The 19,157-nt window shown below is 42.2% G+C and overlaps 1 protein-coding gene across 2 annotated transcripts; it reads right to left on the bottom strand.

The window, feature by feature from the left end:
- Positions 1-1,982: 1,982 nt before the first annotated feature.
- RGS18 (regulator of G protein signaling 18) lies at positions 1,983-11,531 on the bottom strand. Of its 2 annotated transcripts, none has more exons than XM_054285833.1 (5): positions 11,215-11,531; positions 10,438-10,539; positions 7,377-7,438; positions 6,189-6,355; positions 1,983-3,889 (listed from the first exon to the last, which is right to left on the bottom strand). In XM_054285833.1, the coding sequence occupies exons 1-5, from the start codon at positions 11,331-11,333 to the stop codon at positions 3,635-3,637; spliced, it is 705 nt and encodes a 234-aa protein (XP_054141808.1). In that variant the 5' UTR covers positions 11,334-11,531; the 3' UTR covers positions 1,983-3,634. The 2 variants fall into 2 exon arrangements, with proteins under 2 accessions (XP_054141808.1, XP_054141807.1); XM_054285832.1 differs by having other exon boundaries at positions 7,377-7,441.
- Positions 11,532-19,157: the final 7,626 nt, after the last annotated feature.

The following is a 19,157-nucleotide window of genomic DNA, read 5'->3' on the forward strand; positions in this document are numbered from 1 at the left end:
TAGTTCCCATGGCACTAGTCTGCTGTAAATTCAGCTAGGGTTCATAATTATCTTTGGAAAACACACAGGCATAAACAGCTACCAGGAATATCTTATTTGTTTGTTTTCATTATAAAACTCATAAGAGGGCCTCGCACTGTCAGTACCGCAGACTGATGGGTTTGAGGAAGACCTCCCTAGAGATAAGCAAAATTTTCCATGTGTCTGTGAAACGAAATAAAGGGCTCCTGCTGACTTCTATTTATCATTGCAGACCCTTCTGACTAGCAGCTGGGATTTTGCTAACATGAAAATGTCTTACTCAGGGTACTATATTTGTAATTTGGTTGGATTTTGGAACAGTATTAAATATATGTACTTTTTTCATTAGTTTCCTTCATGGCAATCCATCCAAGATATGGATTCTCCACTGATATGAAGGGACATAATCACACTAGGGCAGAATTTAGCTGCAAGTGTGCAGGTTTTATGTCTGTGTGGCGACAAGGCCAGTGCCAGCACTCAGGTGGGGCTGTTCTCAAATCTCTTCCTCCAACACGGATATTTCAAATATCTGAGAACTGGCATTCAGACATTGTTGGTGATACTAGAGACTCCCTGTGAGAGTCTGTCTGAATTTTCCCTCATCTGCCTCACGATTGTCATTGGAGGACCACTGAAGAGAAGACCCCCCCTGTCTAGAATCTCTGCTCTGAAGGAGAAAAGTCCCACGCCAAAGGCCCTGAGACCTGAAAGCTCAGTGTTAAGCTATTTGTTTTCACAGGTGTGTTTGCTGTGTGCTAAGAAGGGGACACAGTGACCTTCCAAAGCAACAATGGCTTTGGAAGCTCTTCCACCTCTTGGCCTGGCTGGACTTCTCCTGCGTTTCAGGTGGTCCCCCCACAGAACACCCTCACCTGTTTTACAACCACCGTGACAGACAGACTGAGATGTAAGGAGCCTCTCCATCAAGGACTGAGACACAGAACCCCCATGAACCTTCCAAGGCCTGGGACTGAAACCCCCAGCCCGGGGGAGGTGTGTGGGGAAGGCAAGCTGACTAAAGCGAGATGTTTGCCTGCAGGTTGTAACCACTGGACCAAGAAAACAATGGCTCTTGTTTACTGCTGAGAACTGACTACCTGTTACATCTATTCCTTATTGTATATGTTTCCCCTCCCCCTCACAATTTTCAATAATAGAAACCTCTGAGTTAGCTAGAGATTTTGAGATCTCCCCAGTGTAACAGGCAGATCCTCAACTGGACTGGACCAAAGGACTTCATCTCTGCGTTAGTAGCTGTATCCCCTCTCCCTCTCTCTCTCTCTCCTCTCTCTTTCTCTCTCCCTTAATCCCTCTATTGCATTTTTGCTGTGGTTATTTCAATAAAACTGCATTTGTTTTGATTATCACTGCAAACCCCCTTGTACCATGTCGGTTCTTTTGCACCTTGAGATCACCCCTACGAACCATCAGGTCATCCGTTCACTAGGACAGATCCTGACACTCCCTCATCACAGAATCCCCAAGGCTGGAAGAGACCTTGGAGATCTAATCCAAACATTAACCTTCCCCAGCCACAGTCAGCCCTAAGCTGTAGCCCCAAGCACCATAGCCAGAATTCTTCTCTTGAATTCTTCCAGAGACTGTGACCCCACCGCCTCGCTGGGCAGCTCGTTCCAATGCCTGACTGTTCTTTAGTGAAAAAACCCCTTCAGGCAGGTCCTGACTGCTTTCACTGTCAGAAAGAGCTTATGCCTGGTGTTTTGAGATCAGGGGAGGGTGATGAATAAACCAGCATAGATAATCATTACAAATGTGTTTCCTCTCTGTTCCCCAGGTAAAGGTAAGAGCTTGGAGATGGCTCCTGGGTCACTGTGGCTCAGCAGCATTTCCACATGAGTTTGGATCTCTGTGCACAGTAACATTTTGTTTATTGTGGCAGTGATTACAGCTAGAGTTGAACCTAGGTGAAGTCTTCACATCTTCCTCATCAATGTACTGATGATAAATCAAATCCTGGCAACTCTTTAAGTAGATCTGATTTATTGGAAGTTAATAAAGCAGACAGGGAAACCTACAGATCCAGAAGCTCTTATACACCCCAAATTAACAATGAACACAAAGTCCCATCCTCAGGAACTGCATCTCTTCTCCTTCACCATTTACAGAAAGGGGAGGGAAAGGGAGAAAGCTTAAATTCCACAATAAACAATGTAATATACAAGTCATAGTTACAGATAAATCCTGCAGCCCCTTCCTAAACTGAACCAATGTTTAAGATTTTAAGAACTGCCCCAAGCTTCAAGGTATGTCTGCATCAACTGTGAAAGAAAAGGGCTGAATGAATGTGTGCGCTGACTATAAATAAATATGTCTGTCTTTGATAGTAAAGAAATAAAAAAGATTTCTCCTTCCTCTTCTATAACCTATAGAGAGGATAATAATGTCCAATGGAACTGAAAGTTGTCCTGCCTGAGTCCAAGAGCTGTAGTAACCAAGTTGGTATACCATGACTATTTATAAATAAAAGTAGAAATATTTTATATTTATATACATAGACATCAGCTGGTATTTAAGAATACACATTGTGTTAAAATAGCATTCTTGTCCCCTTGCTGCTGCTCATTTAGTTGCAAAAAATTAGAATACATGCATTTGATGCCAAAGCTAATATATACATCATAACTTAAAAATAGACAACAGACATGTGGAATAAGAAAAATGTAACCTAAAAATTAAATAGGTATTTTTATGTTCCTCTTAAAATAGGCAATGGCCACATTTTAATTATAGATTTAATTATGCAGTGTCTTTAGTTAAAATAAATGTAAATTGGCATTATACCTAATAATGTTCCTGTGTGTTTTACAGTATCAGAAAATACCACAAATTCTCTGTGCTTAGTGTAGGAAATATTGCAAAAACATAAATGTGTGCAAAGACTGGATACAGATATTCTAACTGTGATGAAACTCTGGCATAAAGGTACAGGCCCAGGATACGTGTTTGGTAATATCAAATGGCACTATATGAGACATTTTTAAGCAGGAAAATCAAAATTTTCCCCCAAATCTGATCACAGCCTTTGCTGTGAGTTTAAAAATAAATTCCTATATGAAAACTCCACATGTTATGACTTGCCAATACATCACCTACTTTTCTATGAAAGTGAGATTCTGCTCCAGAACTCTGACCTGCTATAAGTGAATATTCTTTTGCTTCACCACTTAGTTACACCCGCTGAGGGTTTGGTGTTTAAAACACACCCGGGTTGCTGCAGGAGCTGGGGGTGAGGAGGGCCGAGCTGGGACAGGGACACGTGGGGACATAGGGGGTGAGGAGGGCTGAGCTGGGCTGCCACCACACGGGGACACAGGGGGTGAGGAGGGCTGAGCTGCGCTGTCACCACACGGGGACACAGGGGGTGAGGAGGGCTGAGCTGGGCTGTCACCACACGGGGTGAGGAGGGCTGAGCTGGGCTGTCACCACACGGGGACACAGAGGGTGAGGAGGGCTGAGCTGCGCTGTCACCACACGGGGACACAGGGGGTGAGGAGGGCTGAGCTGGGCTGTCACCACACGGGGTGAGGAGGGCTGAGCTGGGCTGGCCCCACACGGGGACACAGGGAGTGAGGAGGGCTGAGCTGCGCTGTCACCACACGGTGAGGTCCGGCCGCACGCCCTGGAAGTCGCTGACGGTGAAGGAGCGGGAGCGGCGGCGGAGCGGGGCGCGGGCCGCGGGCCGGCCCTGCAGCAGGCCCCGGTAGGCGGCGGAGCGCAGGAAGCGCGGGTAGCTGTCCTGCTCCATCAGCCGGTACACCGTGCTCTGCGCCGCGTCGAAGGTGCTGCGCAGGGGCTGCCCCATGCTCTGGCTTGTGACTTCCTTGGTGTGAAAGTCCAGATTCACCTGGAGGACGAGGAAAAGGGTATTTAATGTACATTCATGCATATCCAGTGTTATTATCTTCAGCACTGATACTGTACACCAGGAAAAGACTTTTCTGATAAGAGTGAAGCCTTAAGTTTGAGCCTTCATATTTTCAGATTCTGTACTGCATTAGTTTATAACTCTGAACTTCTTATAAAGTGTTAGCAAGTTCTCTCCACAGCTTAGTTAGACAAAACTATCCTTTTCCAGCCCCAGAACCAAGGGCACTGCTGCAACTTCAGGCCCAAAAAGTGCAAACAACAGGGAATGGAGGAGAGCAAACTGGGAGGATGGGACTGTATCACCTGGAGCTGGAATTGGAAAATTAACCCCAAAATGGAAAAGGACCAAAACATAAAAGTGTGAAAACTTGTGACTTGTCATCCATATTGGGTGTAGCCACAGCTGGATCTTGTACTGCCCAAGGTGTATCCTGTGAAGGCCTTTAATAAATCTCTATTTTATTCCTTTAATTCTGCCCAGCCTCTGTTCTTGTAGCCTCTCAAGGCATGAGGAGGACCTTGAATCCCCCATACAACAGGATATTAACACCACAGAATTAGTGTGTTTGCCTTCAGTGGTGGCTCTCAGAAAGTATCCACAAATCCCATTGTATCATTGGTACCATGGGAAACTGGGGAAACAGAAGAAAAACTCTGATATTTGACTAAAAGTAACTTTCTAACAGTTAACACTGTATAGTCACAAGTTCCCAGCTTTGCAATACCGGACTATTACAGATCTCCCCTGCTCTCATGTAGGATTAAAGTAGAACTTGTTCTAATAAGATGACATTAGTGAATAGTTAAAATTTCTGGTTTCCGTGTACTTTCTGTAGTAGGAAGGTGAAAAAAGTCTAATTTTTTTTTTAATTTAAATAGGTGTCTGGAGGCCTTAGATTGGGGAAGTGTATCAAAATTACTATTTACTCCATGTGCTGCTGTATTCACCCCGGGAAATGTTTAATAGTATAAGAATTTTAATGAAGCGACAGGAACTGGTTCAAGCAGGTTATTTTGAAAAATAAGGTAGAATATATTTTAAAATTTGTTGACCCAATCAAAAAGTGATTTCTATAATGTTTTTCTTTTCCTCCCTGAGAGGCGCCTGTCATTTCCATACAACTAGTTGGAACAAATAGTCTAGATCTAAGAGCTGAAGGGCAATTAGTGATCAGAGAAGGGTCCACTCATCCAAAATTTTATGATCCCATCAAACTGTAGGCTTAGAAATTGTGTAAAAGAGTTCTGCTGGACAAGGAATCAGAGGAGATGTGCAAGCTGCAGAGCTATGTGGTCTCGGCTGAGCCCAAGGGAGGAAGTCACACCAAAGCCAAGTGTCCAAGGTGAACCACAGCATCCACCCTGCCTGCACCAAACTCAAGAATGGCAGAGAAAGAAATTGTTATGTTACTATGACTTCCCTGCCTTGTCCTCTCCTCAGCTTTCTCCTGCTCATCTCTTTGCTTCAATCAGTCTCAAGCATTGACAGTGTCAGCACTTGTTACCTGTCCAGGGCTGCTTCTCCCCAAAGGCACACAGCAGGGAAAGGAATGGAAAGGGACATAAGTCCTTAAAAGTAGGCTTTTCCTAGGAAAAGCAGATCTGAATCCTAATGCAATCTATGGGAATTACAGATGGAAACCGCACCGCTTTGCAATCTTTTCACTAAAATGAAAATTACACCTTTTTCACCCTCATTACAAGGAAGCAGAAGTTAGTGCTTAACTTCTCCTATTCTGGCAAATAAAAAAATACAGCTATTGATCTACTCAAATGGGATAGAATTAAAGGAAAATGTAAGTCAAAAAGAGCTATTCAAGAGGCTGCTTGTGATTTCACTAAAATTTGATGATCTCCCAACCTGTTCATCTCCTTTTTAGGGCAGGCAAAAAAATTATTTCTTTTGTTCATTTATGAACCCTTCATAAACTTCAGTAAAATGAATTAAGTTGGAAATATGAAAACTTTTTTCATTCTTAGGATATTAAGAAAAGGCCTTAGCATTGGTGAGGATTGTCATATCAACATCGTTTTGTGCTGACAGTAACACACCAGGGATATACAACTGGAGGTGGAGGGGTGGAAAAGGGAAAAGGAGTCAATCAAGACATGTCCATGCTCCTTCCAGAGTTTTGACTTTTAGGAAAGTTTTCTTATATCAGGGGACTGCAGGATTAGCTCTTGAAGCTGCTTCTGGGCATGCACTTCTCAAAAGAAAGTTTCACCAGATGCAGTTGTGTCAATCAAACACTATGTATAATGAGAAAGGTCTTTACCTCTTTTGGAGCATCTTTCTGTATGAATGTTTCAAAAATGGTCTTGGCTTTTGGCAGAAGATCATGTGCGCTTTTGCTTTTCTTGTAATCCTCACAGGCTATCCAGAATTCGATGTTCTCCTCACTGAACTCAGTTTTCAGAAACTTTGTGAAGGCATCCAGCCCAGCTACAAAAGGGAAAGTTGAATTGCATTAAAAAAATCTATCCTTATCAGACAGCTACTCTTTCAAAGAGTCTGTGCAATGTAGTAAAATATGTTTTGCTCCCTTGGAATAATACCACATTAGAGATAATTATCCTAGAATACATAAAGGCTGTAAATAATTGCAGTTTCTCCATTGTGATCCTGTAACTCTCCTTACAGAATTCTCAGCATCAGTAAAAAAATGCTACCAAAATCTCATAAATTTAGAAAAAACATTAAGCAAAACATATGGGAGTATGTGGAAGTGGTGGACTTTAGTCCAGCTGAATATCAATTTAGTTTGATCAAAAATCTATTTGAATCTTTGCTCATAAGTAAACTACTCTTCAGCAGCAATTTAAAATGGATGGCTTTCAGCATCTCTGTTATTGGCTTTATCCTGCTGTTGTTATGCTGAGGATATTTTCTTTGCCAAGCGTGCTTCATCTGTGGAAGAAATGCAATTGTGTGGATGTGAACTGTTCAAGGAACAGATTTAAAAAGCCCACAGTGTCCAGCACTGTAGCTGAAACATGTGCCACTCCAAAATGAAGGCAGGAACATATGTGCATTTGATAATTATGGGAGCAGCAGGGCCTCTCAGTGATGGCCAGCTTGGATCTAATCACTGGCTTAGAAATAAACTGTCAGGAGTGACAAAGTCTTAAGTACATGGAGCATATGCAGTTAGGAATATTTGAGCAATATTATGGTTAAATGTTCCTGTTTACTGAAGGGACTCTTTGCTGTCTGCTCTATTACTTTGTTCAATAAAACACCAAACACAAAAATTATTTTAAACTATTTTCACAAGTTGACAGCAAGCTATAGCTGAAGAAGACAAGAAGAGCAGGAAACACATGCTGCCATAAATGACCCATCATACCTAGTTTAGGTAACTGGCATGTCTATTCAAGGGCATAACTGGATTTTATGATTTTCCATCCTTTACCATCAATTTTCCATCCTAACAGCCTGCATGGAGAGACAAAAAACTACTGACCTTTCTCAGAAAGTAGTTTGTCAAAAGACTCTCCCCATTTCACTGCTTCTTCAGGAGACACACTGCTTAAGAAACAGAAAGGAGTTAGAATAATTGTTCATACTGTGCATTTAGGAAGCTGTGTAACACACATTATCTGGCACCATTGTGCCTCAGGACTGTTCCACAGAGCCTTTATTAGATCACCTCACTAAGGGAGATCATTCTCTAAGGGGCATCAGGAACATTTCTTTTAACTCACTCTTGACATTTTTTCCTGCAGAGTTATGTTTCTTTTCTCTTTTTATAAAAACATCAGAGCAGAGGCTTTTCACTGTGGTATTTGTGTTGTCCTACTAATCTTTAAGGCAATTGAGACCAAGTAGCATGGTAAAAATCATAAGAGAAGCAGGTCTTGTCAGCTATTTAAACTTGAGATCGTCATGCAGAGATGTAGTTTTGAATATGCTCACTCTGAGGCTGTTACCACAGTCTGCTTTTTTAATGAAATATACAGAATTCTGTAGCCTGAAGAAAAAACTGTAGCGATATGGTTTAGGTGTCAGTTTTACAGGGCAATAGCACGTGTAGTCTGGTTTGTTTACCACAAACATTTCAAATGCCATGTTATTCTGAGACACTGTGCCTCATTTATAAAACTCCTCATGTTCTTCATCAAGTATGTCAAGTTGCACGTGTTTCACGTCAATTTTGAAAAATCTGCCCTAGGAAACAGCAAAGAAAGGGAAAAAAGAAGCAATTTTTATCAAAGTTGCTTTGTGGATGCGCATGTTTGGAACCATTTTCATTCCAGGACAAATCACAGGACACTGAAAGTATCAGTAAGTGACTGGTCTGGGATTAGTTGATCAAATCAACTTATGGACCAAACGTTTCTGGAACATGATCCCACTTCCTCATCAAGGCTTGCGGTTCTGTTTCCTGATTTACACAGTTTGGGCTCCCTTGGCAGGGAGGAGGCACGTGTAGTTTAGATGAAAGGAAATTCCAATCTCCTTGGTAAGGAATTTAAGCCAATAATGACTCTGGGTTTGCACAAAACGTGAAAGGAGGCGTTTTGTTTTGGTTTTTAAAATTTTAATAGGTATCACATGTTTCGTAGCTGAAGTAATTTCTTGCAGGAAGGAAAATTTTAACTAGGGAGAAGAAAAGAGTTCATGAGGAGAAATTCGGGAAAGCAGGGGAATTCTGGAGTCAGGGAAACGAGACCTCACTCCCTTACAGCGTTTATTAGTTATGAGAATTACAGAAAGTACCATGAACTCTGCCAGCTGCAGGTTCCTGTCCCTACAGAAATTATTTTGGTCATAGTGAAAGATAGAGCCTTATGTCTTTAGACCACATACTCTGTTCACAAAGGCATGAAATACTGGAGAGGATCTTTGTGGGTTTGGAAACTCCTACTGTGAGTTTCTGGTTTTCCTTCAGCATCTGCAACAACCCAGGAGCCTCACAGACCCCCAACACCTGAGTGCAGCAGTGAGCTTGTGCAATAATAAACAGAAACCAAGATTTGTTCAACTTTGCTGTCTTCTAAATATGAGAAGAAACTAATTTAAACAAATGAATAGACATTTAAACTAAAACCAGACTTTTAAATGAACAAATTAACTTTTCTACTATCACCTCAATTTCCATCTGCAGTGTTTTATTTAAATCTCTTTCTATTTATTTTAGTAATTCTGTGTGAAAAATGGAAATTATAAAAGCTAAGTAAATCACTTAATAAATTTCAAACTGTTATCTCACTTTATTATTTGAAAAAGAGTAAATTTGTTTGGTTGGTTTTTTCCCATTTTTGACAAATATAATTGTCACTTTAATCCAAATATAAGACCAGCAAAAATCTACAAGTTTCTCTTTCATACAAGAACAGTCAAATCTCTGTTAGTCAGGCACCAGCAGAGAGTAACATGGTAAAAGACAGCTGGCTGAATGAGGAAATGATGTTAAAAGGGGGAAATTCTTCAGAGAATTGTTACTGCTCTGAAAGTGCCGTCTGGCAGATTGTAAGAATGCAGTGAATGGCTGTACTTTGCATTAAATACCTGGGGTACGTGAGCCACACAGCACTGTCTGCCTCTATTTTCTCTTTACAGGTGCAATCTTAGAAAGGTTTGACACGTCTGCAACCAGGACATCTCAAAACGTGAGCAATAAACACGGCTTGGTGACTCATGCACCGGTGGGATTGTTTAGGTACCCCCTCCCCAGCCACTTTTCCCCGGGTCCTGGAAGCAGAGCTTGGGTCCTTAGGTGACCTCTACCACGCGCTCATTAATTAGCACATTAATGGCTTGTAGAAGCAGCTCTGGTCAAAGCAGGCAGCTTGGTCAAGAAAGTGGGAGCTGCTGGAATAAGAGAAAAGGCTGTGGTAAGCACTGAAGTGTTCTGGAATGATTTGTGGTGGAAAGAAAGGACCGATACATTCTTTCGGCCACAGTGTTGTAGCATTCTACATATTTCTTCTTCTCAGTCAGGACCTACAAATGCAATTCTTAGTATAGCAATGTCTTGGTACCCCACTGAAGTGAGGAATTAAACTCTTATGGAAGTCAGTAAACCCAAGACTGTACCCTGCATCTTTATGGTAAATACTAGGGACAATACTACCAAAGTGTAGAAATTTTGGAGACAAGAGTGTTCAACCAATTACTGCAGTTACTGAGGAACTCTGCATTCACTGTTTAACACAGCTATGGCATTTGTGCAGAAGTATTTGGAAAACCTGCTTTGCCAGGAGCTGTGTGATTTTCCTGCCAGCTGCATTTCTGAGTGGATTGTTGCTCTGTACAGTCAGTGGACTCGTACCAAGGCTGCTGGCACAAGGTTTAAACCTCTCTGCAAATGTATGGGGACCAAGTGGTGTGAAAACACTGCTGATTACCTCGATTCATACCAGGTAATTCTGTAGTGTTTGCATGCTTGGGTTACACTGAGAAATTTTCAGTGTTACTCTGCCCAGTCTGAATGCACACACATGGGTACAGGAAACATCCCAAGTCACACAGGTGCTTCTTGGAGGGAATCACCAACCAACCCAGTCTTTTACAATGTTTACCTTGCTGCTTTTGTCAAGTTTCCAGGTTTGCCAAGGTGATCACTTTCATGGAATTCAGGTTTCTGCAGGAGCAGGCTCAGCCTATTTCTCTTCTGCTTAGCTCTACGACAGAATTGGAGTAGCTTTTCAAGAAACATTGTAGAAAGCTGGTTTTTCCCTCTCAAGCATTCTCTGCTTCTGCATTATAGAGCTCCCTATTTTCACTTACAGTAATGTTGGTGTTACTTCTCCTACGTATATTATTCCCATTAATGGTTTTTCTTTATAGCTTAGCACATATTTTGCACTGGCAAAGAAAAATGGAAATCCTTTAATTTTCAGCATCCTTTTAATTTATTTTAAAGATGAGGGGCCAAACTTCGCATTAGACAATGTAAACAGTTGGCTCAGCATCTTCTACTTTTAATGTTTCACAAAGAAAAAAGGAAGTATTGCTTCCTGTCATTTGAAATTTTTGAAAAAAGCTTTCCCGGATCATATTCAGGCTTTAGAGAAGCATTTCTCAGAACTTCTTGCAATCTCTCTTTCTTAGTATTTTTAGATCATTAATTTGGTATGTTTCTTGTCCTCAAAAATAAAACAAGAGTTCTTTGAGATAACTCTTCTTAAAGAGTTAATATTTTACACATACAATTTCTAGGATTGCAGCTCATGAGTTCTCACATATATGTCAAAAATGAAATTAGCTGTGCCCTAAATTCACCCCCACAAACTATGCTACAAGAATCCTCCATGTAAATAGAACACGCAGAAGGTTGGCATGACCTGAACACTTACCCAGGCTTGCTTGCCTTGTTTGGCTCTTCCTTAATCGCCGGTTTCATGACTTTGTAATAGGGTTTATCCTTTGAAGCAGAAATGTTGAGTTGGGGGAATAAAAGAAGTGGGTTCTCCATCTTCCTCTAGAGAAGCTTCCGGCTAGGTTCCCTTTGCTCCCTCGCCCCCACTGCGTGCTGGCTCGGGCTCTCACATGCTGCAGCAGCCTGGACTGCCCTGGCCAGCCCAGCCCTGTGTCCAGAGGAGCTGGTGGCAGGAGGTGTCTCTGTACTGGCCACTGCAGCTGTGCCCACGCCGGGCTCCGAGGGCAGCTCTGGTTGTGCCCTCGTCCCTTGGGGAAGTGACACTGCAGCTCTGCAGGGCTCGCGCTACAAACCGCAGCCCAGAGCAGCAGCTGCTCCGCGCAGCTCAGCTCCTCTTCGGGGTAGGGCGACACCAGCCCGTGGCCCCAAACACCTGTACATGCCCTAGGCTCCTAAAATTAACCTTAATGACAGTAATGTCACATGAAATAACATCCAGCCTTCTCTTCAGCCCCCAGAAGCACCCCATCTGCAGCGTCAGTGCCATGTGCTGCACACAGCTCCATCCACAGCACCCTGACTTCAAACTCAGAGTTTCTCAGTGTGTCCTCCAAGCTTTGGCTGATCAATCATTTTGCAAGCAGATATTTTAATTTTTGCACCATTCTTCAGAAATTAGAACCACCCACTTCTAATTTCTAGTTCATCCACTAAATGCTCCCTCTTTCACTTCTCTGTCTGTGGATTTGTGTTTACTTGCAATCTCCCACCTAGGATAGAAAATCTTTAGCCCAGAAAAAAAAAAATCTGCATTTTTAATTTTTTTTTGTGTTACTAAATAACCCAAAACTTCTCATTTCAGTTTGCATAAAGTAAAAATAGATTAATCTTTGAGGTTCATCAGCACGAGTTATCTCTTCACATACAAGTCTGATGTCAGTTAATTTTCTTGGGTTTAAATTCAGTTTCTCTTGGAGGTGTCATAAGAAAAATACATCTAATAAAGAAACATCTTCAGTGTTAGCTGAATGAAGAACTGGAAAGGGTTAAAATTACTGCAGTTAATTGATTAAGACTTTAATAGTTCTCATGTTTTTAATGGCAGTGTCTCATTTTAATTTCTCAGGTAGGACACTGAGCTTCGAGGAGAAGACATGACCTCATTACCCCCCGTAATTTTGTTGTGTTTTACTTCCATGGGTACTTTTGGTGAGAGCCCCACTGTGGCCTTTTTCGTGTGGAGCTAAGGAGAATGGGAATGGAAGACACTAATATTCAAAAGAAATGAAAAAATCCCAACTCCGCTAGGAATCCAAATTTGTGAAACATTAAAAGAAGAATAAGATGTAATCTATCATGATTTTTTTTTTAAGAGTTAACTGAAAAACTCTCTTGTGCCACATGTGTGATACAAATTTTAAAATCAGACTGAATGGGGAACAGTGCACAACTGCCTTTTGTAACCCAAGGGACTTTAGGAAGCAGGGTTACAGTTTAAACCTAATTTTCAATTTCAGAGAAGGCTTATATCATGCATATTTTAAACTGGCTTTAACTGCAACTGTGTTTCATAATTTATTCTGCCTTTAACAGATAAGTAAATAAAGGTAGAGTGCATTATTTTATTTCACTTTTCTGCAATAGGGGTGGTCGCATGAGCTTTTTTTACCTGTTACATGTATAAAATATTGTCCGTGCCCATCTGACATAATTTTTTTACCTGCTGATTTCAGCTCCTGGAAAATATTTGTAATTGTAGCCTCCACATCCTACCTAAGCTGATTTAAGGAAGATTTGGAGATGGAATATAATTCAGAAGTGAATTATGAGGGGCCAGTGTGCCAGGCAGCTTCTAGATGGGGATGAGCAGCTGTGTCCCCTCTTTCAGCACCCACCAGCCATGGTCTGAAGGGCCTGTCCAACTCACTCTTCAATGACCCTGCACGGGGTTTATGCCTTAGATGATTGAATTATTCCTGTACTACAGTGCAAGCAATTGTGTCAGTCCTGACTGCAGCAGTGTGCTGTGCACCTCCTGAGAATTCACTTAGAAATCTGGAGTGTGGAGAGGGGGGGAATAATCACAAACAATTTTCCCCCACTCACCCACACTTCCCGCTCCCCATCAATAGAAAGCTTATACTAAATCTAGGCCATGAAGTAGCCAAATTACATCCAAGTCAGTCTGTGTTTTGTCAGCACTGCTGCTGGTGCTAATGAGCATCCCTGTTTTGAATTGTAAGCTACAGTAGTTATAGTAACAGTATTAATGACTCTGTAAATGCTTCTGGGCCATTTTGGGTGCTGCAGGATGACGACACAGGAAAACGAATAAGTTATTTTAAAACCAGATAAAGCAGACCTACAATATTATGTTGATGACATAACTAGAGATCTAGAAAGCTCTAAAAAAAATTGTGATGAGAACTAAATGTCCTGTTTCCCAGTCGTTTCTCTAACCACTGAAATATATTCACAAATCTGTTGGGAAGGAGGCTCTGATTTTTAAGCCCTCAAATCAAGATTCTAAAATAGGAGAACAATATTGAGTTAATGTTCTGTTACTTGCAGAAATGTTTTTTTCAATGGCTGGATGAATACTAAATGTATTTTCATAGCAATCTTCATGTGACACAAAAGTAAAATTGAATAGAGCATAAAGTGCAGGATGATGAGGTCATGTCCTGATCCTTTGGGCCTTCCTGTTCTTTGGCTGAAAAGTGTCTGTGCTAACTTCTGTTGGTGTTTGATAAGGTCTTGTCACAGCTGATGATCAGGTCATGCTTGATTTGTATAGACACAGTAGCTGCCTACTGTGAAAGAAATATTGACTGACAGTGGTAACAACAAGGCCATTGTATTGTACACTTAGAATGTAATGTTTCCTTTTTACAGAGAGTCTCTGAGAGATTCAGGCTTTCAGTCCAGCTGAATAGAAGTGCAGCCCCAGCTGAGCAGTTCAGCTCAGCACAAAGAGCTGGAGCACAATGGGAAATCCTCCTTTGTCAGTAGTCCCAGAGCATCTCTCTCCAAAGCTGTTTTCCTTACTTCCCAGGTAAATGCAAACTTTGCCTCCTCCATTTCCATTCTCATGTTCTGGCTCTGCCCAGGCTCCTCCACAGCCGAGCTCCAGCACTGTTCTTATTCAAATCTAATCTTACCAGTATGGCTTTTGTTTGGTTATGTTTCTGCTGAAGGGAAGCAAAATTTGTGAGAAGAAAAACAAAATATCCAAACCAATAGTGTTTTTACTGCTTTTTCTTACAGGAAGAAATAAGCATGGAAAGAAACTTCAGTGAAGAGCATGGGCTGAAAACATGAATTCCCATATTTCTTTTTCATGCAAAGACATTTGAAGACTTGAAAACTAAAATTATGTGTTTTGAACTAACTTGGTTTTAATTAATAATTCTGCTCTTCAGTCACTTCTGACCAATTTATCACTCCTCAATATTTATGTTGTTTATTCCTTATTGGAAACAAAAATTGGACGTAAAATTTAATAATGATGTGATCCAACCAATGGTTGTTTTTTTTATCTCTTCCCCATGAAGCAAGTCCAGAAGGAAAGGAGTTCTATTGGAAATGTCAACTAACTAGAGGATCTTGCTGTCTGCTAATTCAGGGAATTTGTTTAGTGGTGCCCTTAAAAGATGTGTCCCAGGGGTGGGGGTTGTGTGGGGTTCTTCAGTTAGATAAGGAGAATCATTGTGACGCCTGCACACGGCTCACGTTGAAAAATGTGTTTTTCTCCCTTGTTGCTGCTGTTTAAAAGGAAGGAAACAAAATTGCGTTGTTTCAGATATGAAGCACTGACAACAGGAACATAACACTTTGCTATTCGGGTCTGCTAGCCAGGCATTGCTGAAGGATTTTTTAAGCCATCCGTGATGAAAACTGAAGAGCGGCGCAGGTTTGGGAGTCTTTGTAGCTTCATCAGAACTTCTGCCGGGGAACGTGTTTACATCCGTGCTAAACTGAATTAATTTATTTGGTCTTTTGAAAGGTCAGAATAAGAAAGTGAGTCTGCAAAGTTCTCAGCTGTATTCATTTCCTGCCTGGCCCGCGGTTCCCGGCCGGCATCTCTGATTAGTGCTGTTTACAAGTGACATCCATCACTGTCACCATTAATCTTCAGGCAGTCGTTTCCTCGGCTGGGCCCTGCGGTGTTTGCAGCTCTGACATCAGTGCTCATTAGACAGTGGCGTGTTAATGACCAGCTTCCGGAAAGGCTCACCTTCCACACTCACAGGCCTCTTTTAAAATGTGGTTTTTTCATTGTGCTGTTCACCGGAAATGCTGAAGGCGGGAATGTTCTCTAAATCCTGCACAAAATATCCTTCCTACTGGAATTCTGCACTACTGGATTTATTTCTGTCTTACAGAAACCCAGAATGACTCCTCACACTCCTCCTCACCTCAAAAATCCCATCTTAAAGGATTTTTTAGTTTGGTTTTTTTTTTTTTAAGACAGATTTTATCAACCCATGGCAAGGGAGCAAACAGCGGCAAGTTTTGGGCTGAGAGTTTTCTGGTCCTTCTGGGAAAGATGTGGGACTGTTGCTTGGTCATGCACAAGAGGGCTGTGACTCCTAATCCACTGACTATAACCGTAATAACCATAATATCAAACTCCCTACAGAGCACAAGGGAATAAAATCTGTGTTGCATCAGGACTGAGTCTGATATCACTGAACCACTGGGTGGTTTAAGCAGAGCCAACATGCTTAATGCCAGGCATCTCTGCTCTTCCAGTCAGACTATCAGGAACATCTCAGGATGCTGCAGCCCAGGCTGAGCTACCAGGGCAGGCATTGTCAAACCTCCACAGTGATTCTGCAATATTTTTTTTCAGCTTATATGTTATTATATTTTATTGCTACTTCTTCCTGATAACACTGTTCTTGCATCCTGAATTTAGCTGAGATGAATAGTCCAAGGGCTTACAAAGTGGTATGGTGGATTTCCCATCAGAGCAGTAAAAAAAATTGGTACCCAAAAAACTTGAAAATATATAGCTAAATTTCCATATGAATATGTAAATTTATTATCTTCAAAGTCTGTCAAAAGCATCTGAAGATATAAAAGCTACATGTCAGTCTGATCTTTCTCTTCAGTAATTACCCAAAGACATTCATCACGAAAAAAAATAATAATGTTACATCACATTTCAGTGCAATCTTCAGAATAACTGAGAAATTTTCCAGGAAGGTTCAACTGATTTTTGATGATTGAAAAAAGTTGTATTCTAAAATGGAAGCTGGAATAGTTTTATTTCCTAGATTATGGACGTTTTGCAGTTGTAGTTTTTTTTTCCTCCTCCTAAACTTAGAAATCTAATGAGGAGTTTGGCTTCGAGGCAGGGATGTTCCTTGTCAGCCTTTACCAGTCAGTCATAGTCTCTCTTCTTCTTTGCTAATACCAGAATTTCCAACAAAAGCCTTCTGTCACCAGGCATCAGGGTACCAGCTTTCCCAAAACTGCTATCCAGTTTTTCAGATTTGCAGGAACCCTCAAGAAAACTTACTGGTTACCTAACACAGTGAGAGGCTGAGGGCTGTGAATCCTACAGAGCCTTCAGGGAAACTTCAGGCATAGCAGAGACAAGGCTTTGCTCTAGTAAAGTCTTTGACTTTACTTGTGTGAGTGTTTAATTCCAGTCACGCAAGAAATCTTATCTGATTCGTTCACAGTGTTGTGTTGGAGACTGTGCGATCTGAGACATTTGGGACCCAGCAGATGTGAGCAGCAACAGCAGAAACAATTGAACTCATCCTTCATTCTGCTAGGCAGCAGGATGGATTTTATGAATTCCTCACTGTCACCCTGTGCTGTTATTACCATGACAAAAGACCTTGCCATTTGGGCACTATCCATTCCTCGAATTTTTCAGGCTTTTAGCCTGAGTCATGGCATACTTCATGATTATTGCGGGTTTGATGATACACTTCTTAACTTTTGCACGAGTTGTCCTTGGTGACCTCTGGTTTTCACACCAGATTCTCATCAGGCCCAATCTGCTGCTCCTGTCTTTCTCCTCTGTGTTTTTCTGCCACAGCTAGAATAATTGGAATCACAAAAATAAGTTTTGCAAAGCTTGCCAAAAGTGCTTCCTCAAAACAGAGGAAGCATGATATTTGCAGTTTCAGTATGCACACTAGGAAGGGAGGTATTCTAGTCTCTCTGTTGAGTGAAAACAGGTGATCATTTATCAGCTTCTGCTGTCAACTTGATAAACATGAATTTGATATTGCTATGGTCACCAGATCTAATACAAATGTTGCACTTCGTCTGTTGCTGATCAGCCTGGATTGCCTGAGGACAGACCATTGATCTGAAATATGTCCTTGTGGCATGTATGAAACAACTTCCATTCCAGTTTGCAGTGACCACAGCCATTTTTTGCAATTCCTAGGGAAGGTCTGCGGATCAGGAGACCCTTTGCTTTACTTGATCCACAAGCGCCTTTCAAATCCTAATTTAGAGATTTTCACTGAGGCTAAGTATTTATTTTTTTTTCAACCCAGAATGATTTCCAAGTTTAAAGTGTTTGCTTTCTGATTATCAAATTCCAGTCCCATCCTGACCGATGTTACATGTTGTAGTATAGACACATGTTGCCCAGAGGATGGATATGTGGGCACCCAGACCTTCCAGGGCCAAAATAAGGCACCTCAGCTGGTGGCTGACAGTAGCCACGGCTGTCCCGGTGCTCCCTCTGTTGGAAAAGTTCTGACATGTCCTTTCTCCCTCGCAAAAAGGGGACGTGAACACCTCTGCCTAGGAATCAACATCCCACACGTTCTCCAGTCAAACCCCAAAGAGCTGTGTGCTGTGTGCCTCTGCTGCTGGTACCTTCCATCCCCCCCAGCTCATGCTGGTGAGGGAGGCTTGGCTCCGCAGCAATGAACAGACCAGCCTTTCTTAAGGACTAAGAAATAATCAGTGCAGTAGTCTGATCTTTTGGAAATTTTCTTCCCAGGTGCTTCCCTGGTGAAAGGAGTCAGTTGTTTGGGGTTTTCCAGGACACACAGAGCCTGATTTCCAGCACAGGGCACAGGCTGAGGCGCAGCCATGGAGGGTACGGGACTACAGCTCCCGATGTCGCCCTGGGTACAGCTCCTCCCAGCCCTCCTACCCTTCTCCCTTTCATTCTATTTCTTCTCTAGAGGTAGTTTAGCTACAGCTTGCATCAGGTTTCCCCCAAGGTTCCGAGCTCTCCGTGAGCAGGGTCAGACCTGCAGCCAGCAGAAAGAGCACCTTTGGTACCCCCATATGTCCATCCCACACCTCCAGCAGATCCCTGCTGAGTCACACAGAATCACAGAATCAGTTTGGTTGGAAAAGACCTCTGAGATCAGCGAGTCCAAGCTCTGACCCAATCACACGTTGTCACCCAGACCATGGGCACTGAGGGCCATGTCCAGTCCTTAAACACCTCCAGGGGTGGTGACTCCACCACCTCCCAAGGCAGCCCATTCCAGTGTCTAATCATCTTTCCTGTGAAAAAAATTCTTCCTAATATACAACCTAAACCTCCCCTGGCACAGCTTAAAACTTTGGTCAGATCACAAGTAGCCTGGGAGGAGAGGCTGGACCCCACCTGGCTCCAACCTCCTTTCAGACTTCCCTTGTACTCGCAGTTTTGCTGCCTGGTTCACACCAACTCATCCCAGACATGTGCCATGATGTGAAGATCCTTGTCGGCTGCCTGGGGGGCAAAAGAGTTGGCCCTCATGACTGTGCAAGGTCAGACCATCAACTCTCAGTTTAAAGATCATCTGTATCAGAGAACCCTTCTGTTCCTACTGAGAAGGACCTGCAGATGCTCTTATCACCTGCTCACTTCTGATGGATCTCCAGTATCCAGAGCTGAGTGATCATGCACTGCTGTCCTGGTCACCCTCTTCCAATGACAGA

Source organism: Melozone crissalis, unplaced genomic scaffold (assembly GCF_028551555.1).
Source record: "Melozone crissalis strain CALT ecotype California unplaced genomic scaffold, PUWL_Pcris_2 ptg000045l_1, whole genome shotgun sequence".
NCBI classification, from domain to species: Eukaryota; Metazoa; Chordata; class Aves; order Passeriformes; family Passerellidae; genus Melozone; species Melozone crissalis.

Coding starts and splice junctions, on each gene's coding strand:
- RGS18 (XM_054285832.1), bottom strand. CDS start 11,333: ATGGAGAACCCACTTCTTTTATTCCCCCAACTCAACATTTCTGCTTCA. Junction 10,540..11,214: donor AACAAGGCAAGCAAGCCTGG/GTAAGTGTTCAG, acceptor ATTCTGTCGTAG/AGCTAAGCAGAAGAGAAATA. Junction 7,442..10,437: donor AACTTGACAAAAGCAGCAAG/GTAAACATTGTA, acceptor CTGTTTCTTAAG/CAGTGTGTCTCCTGAAGAAG.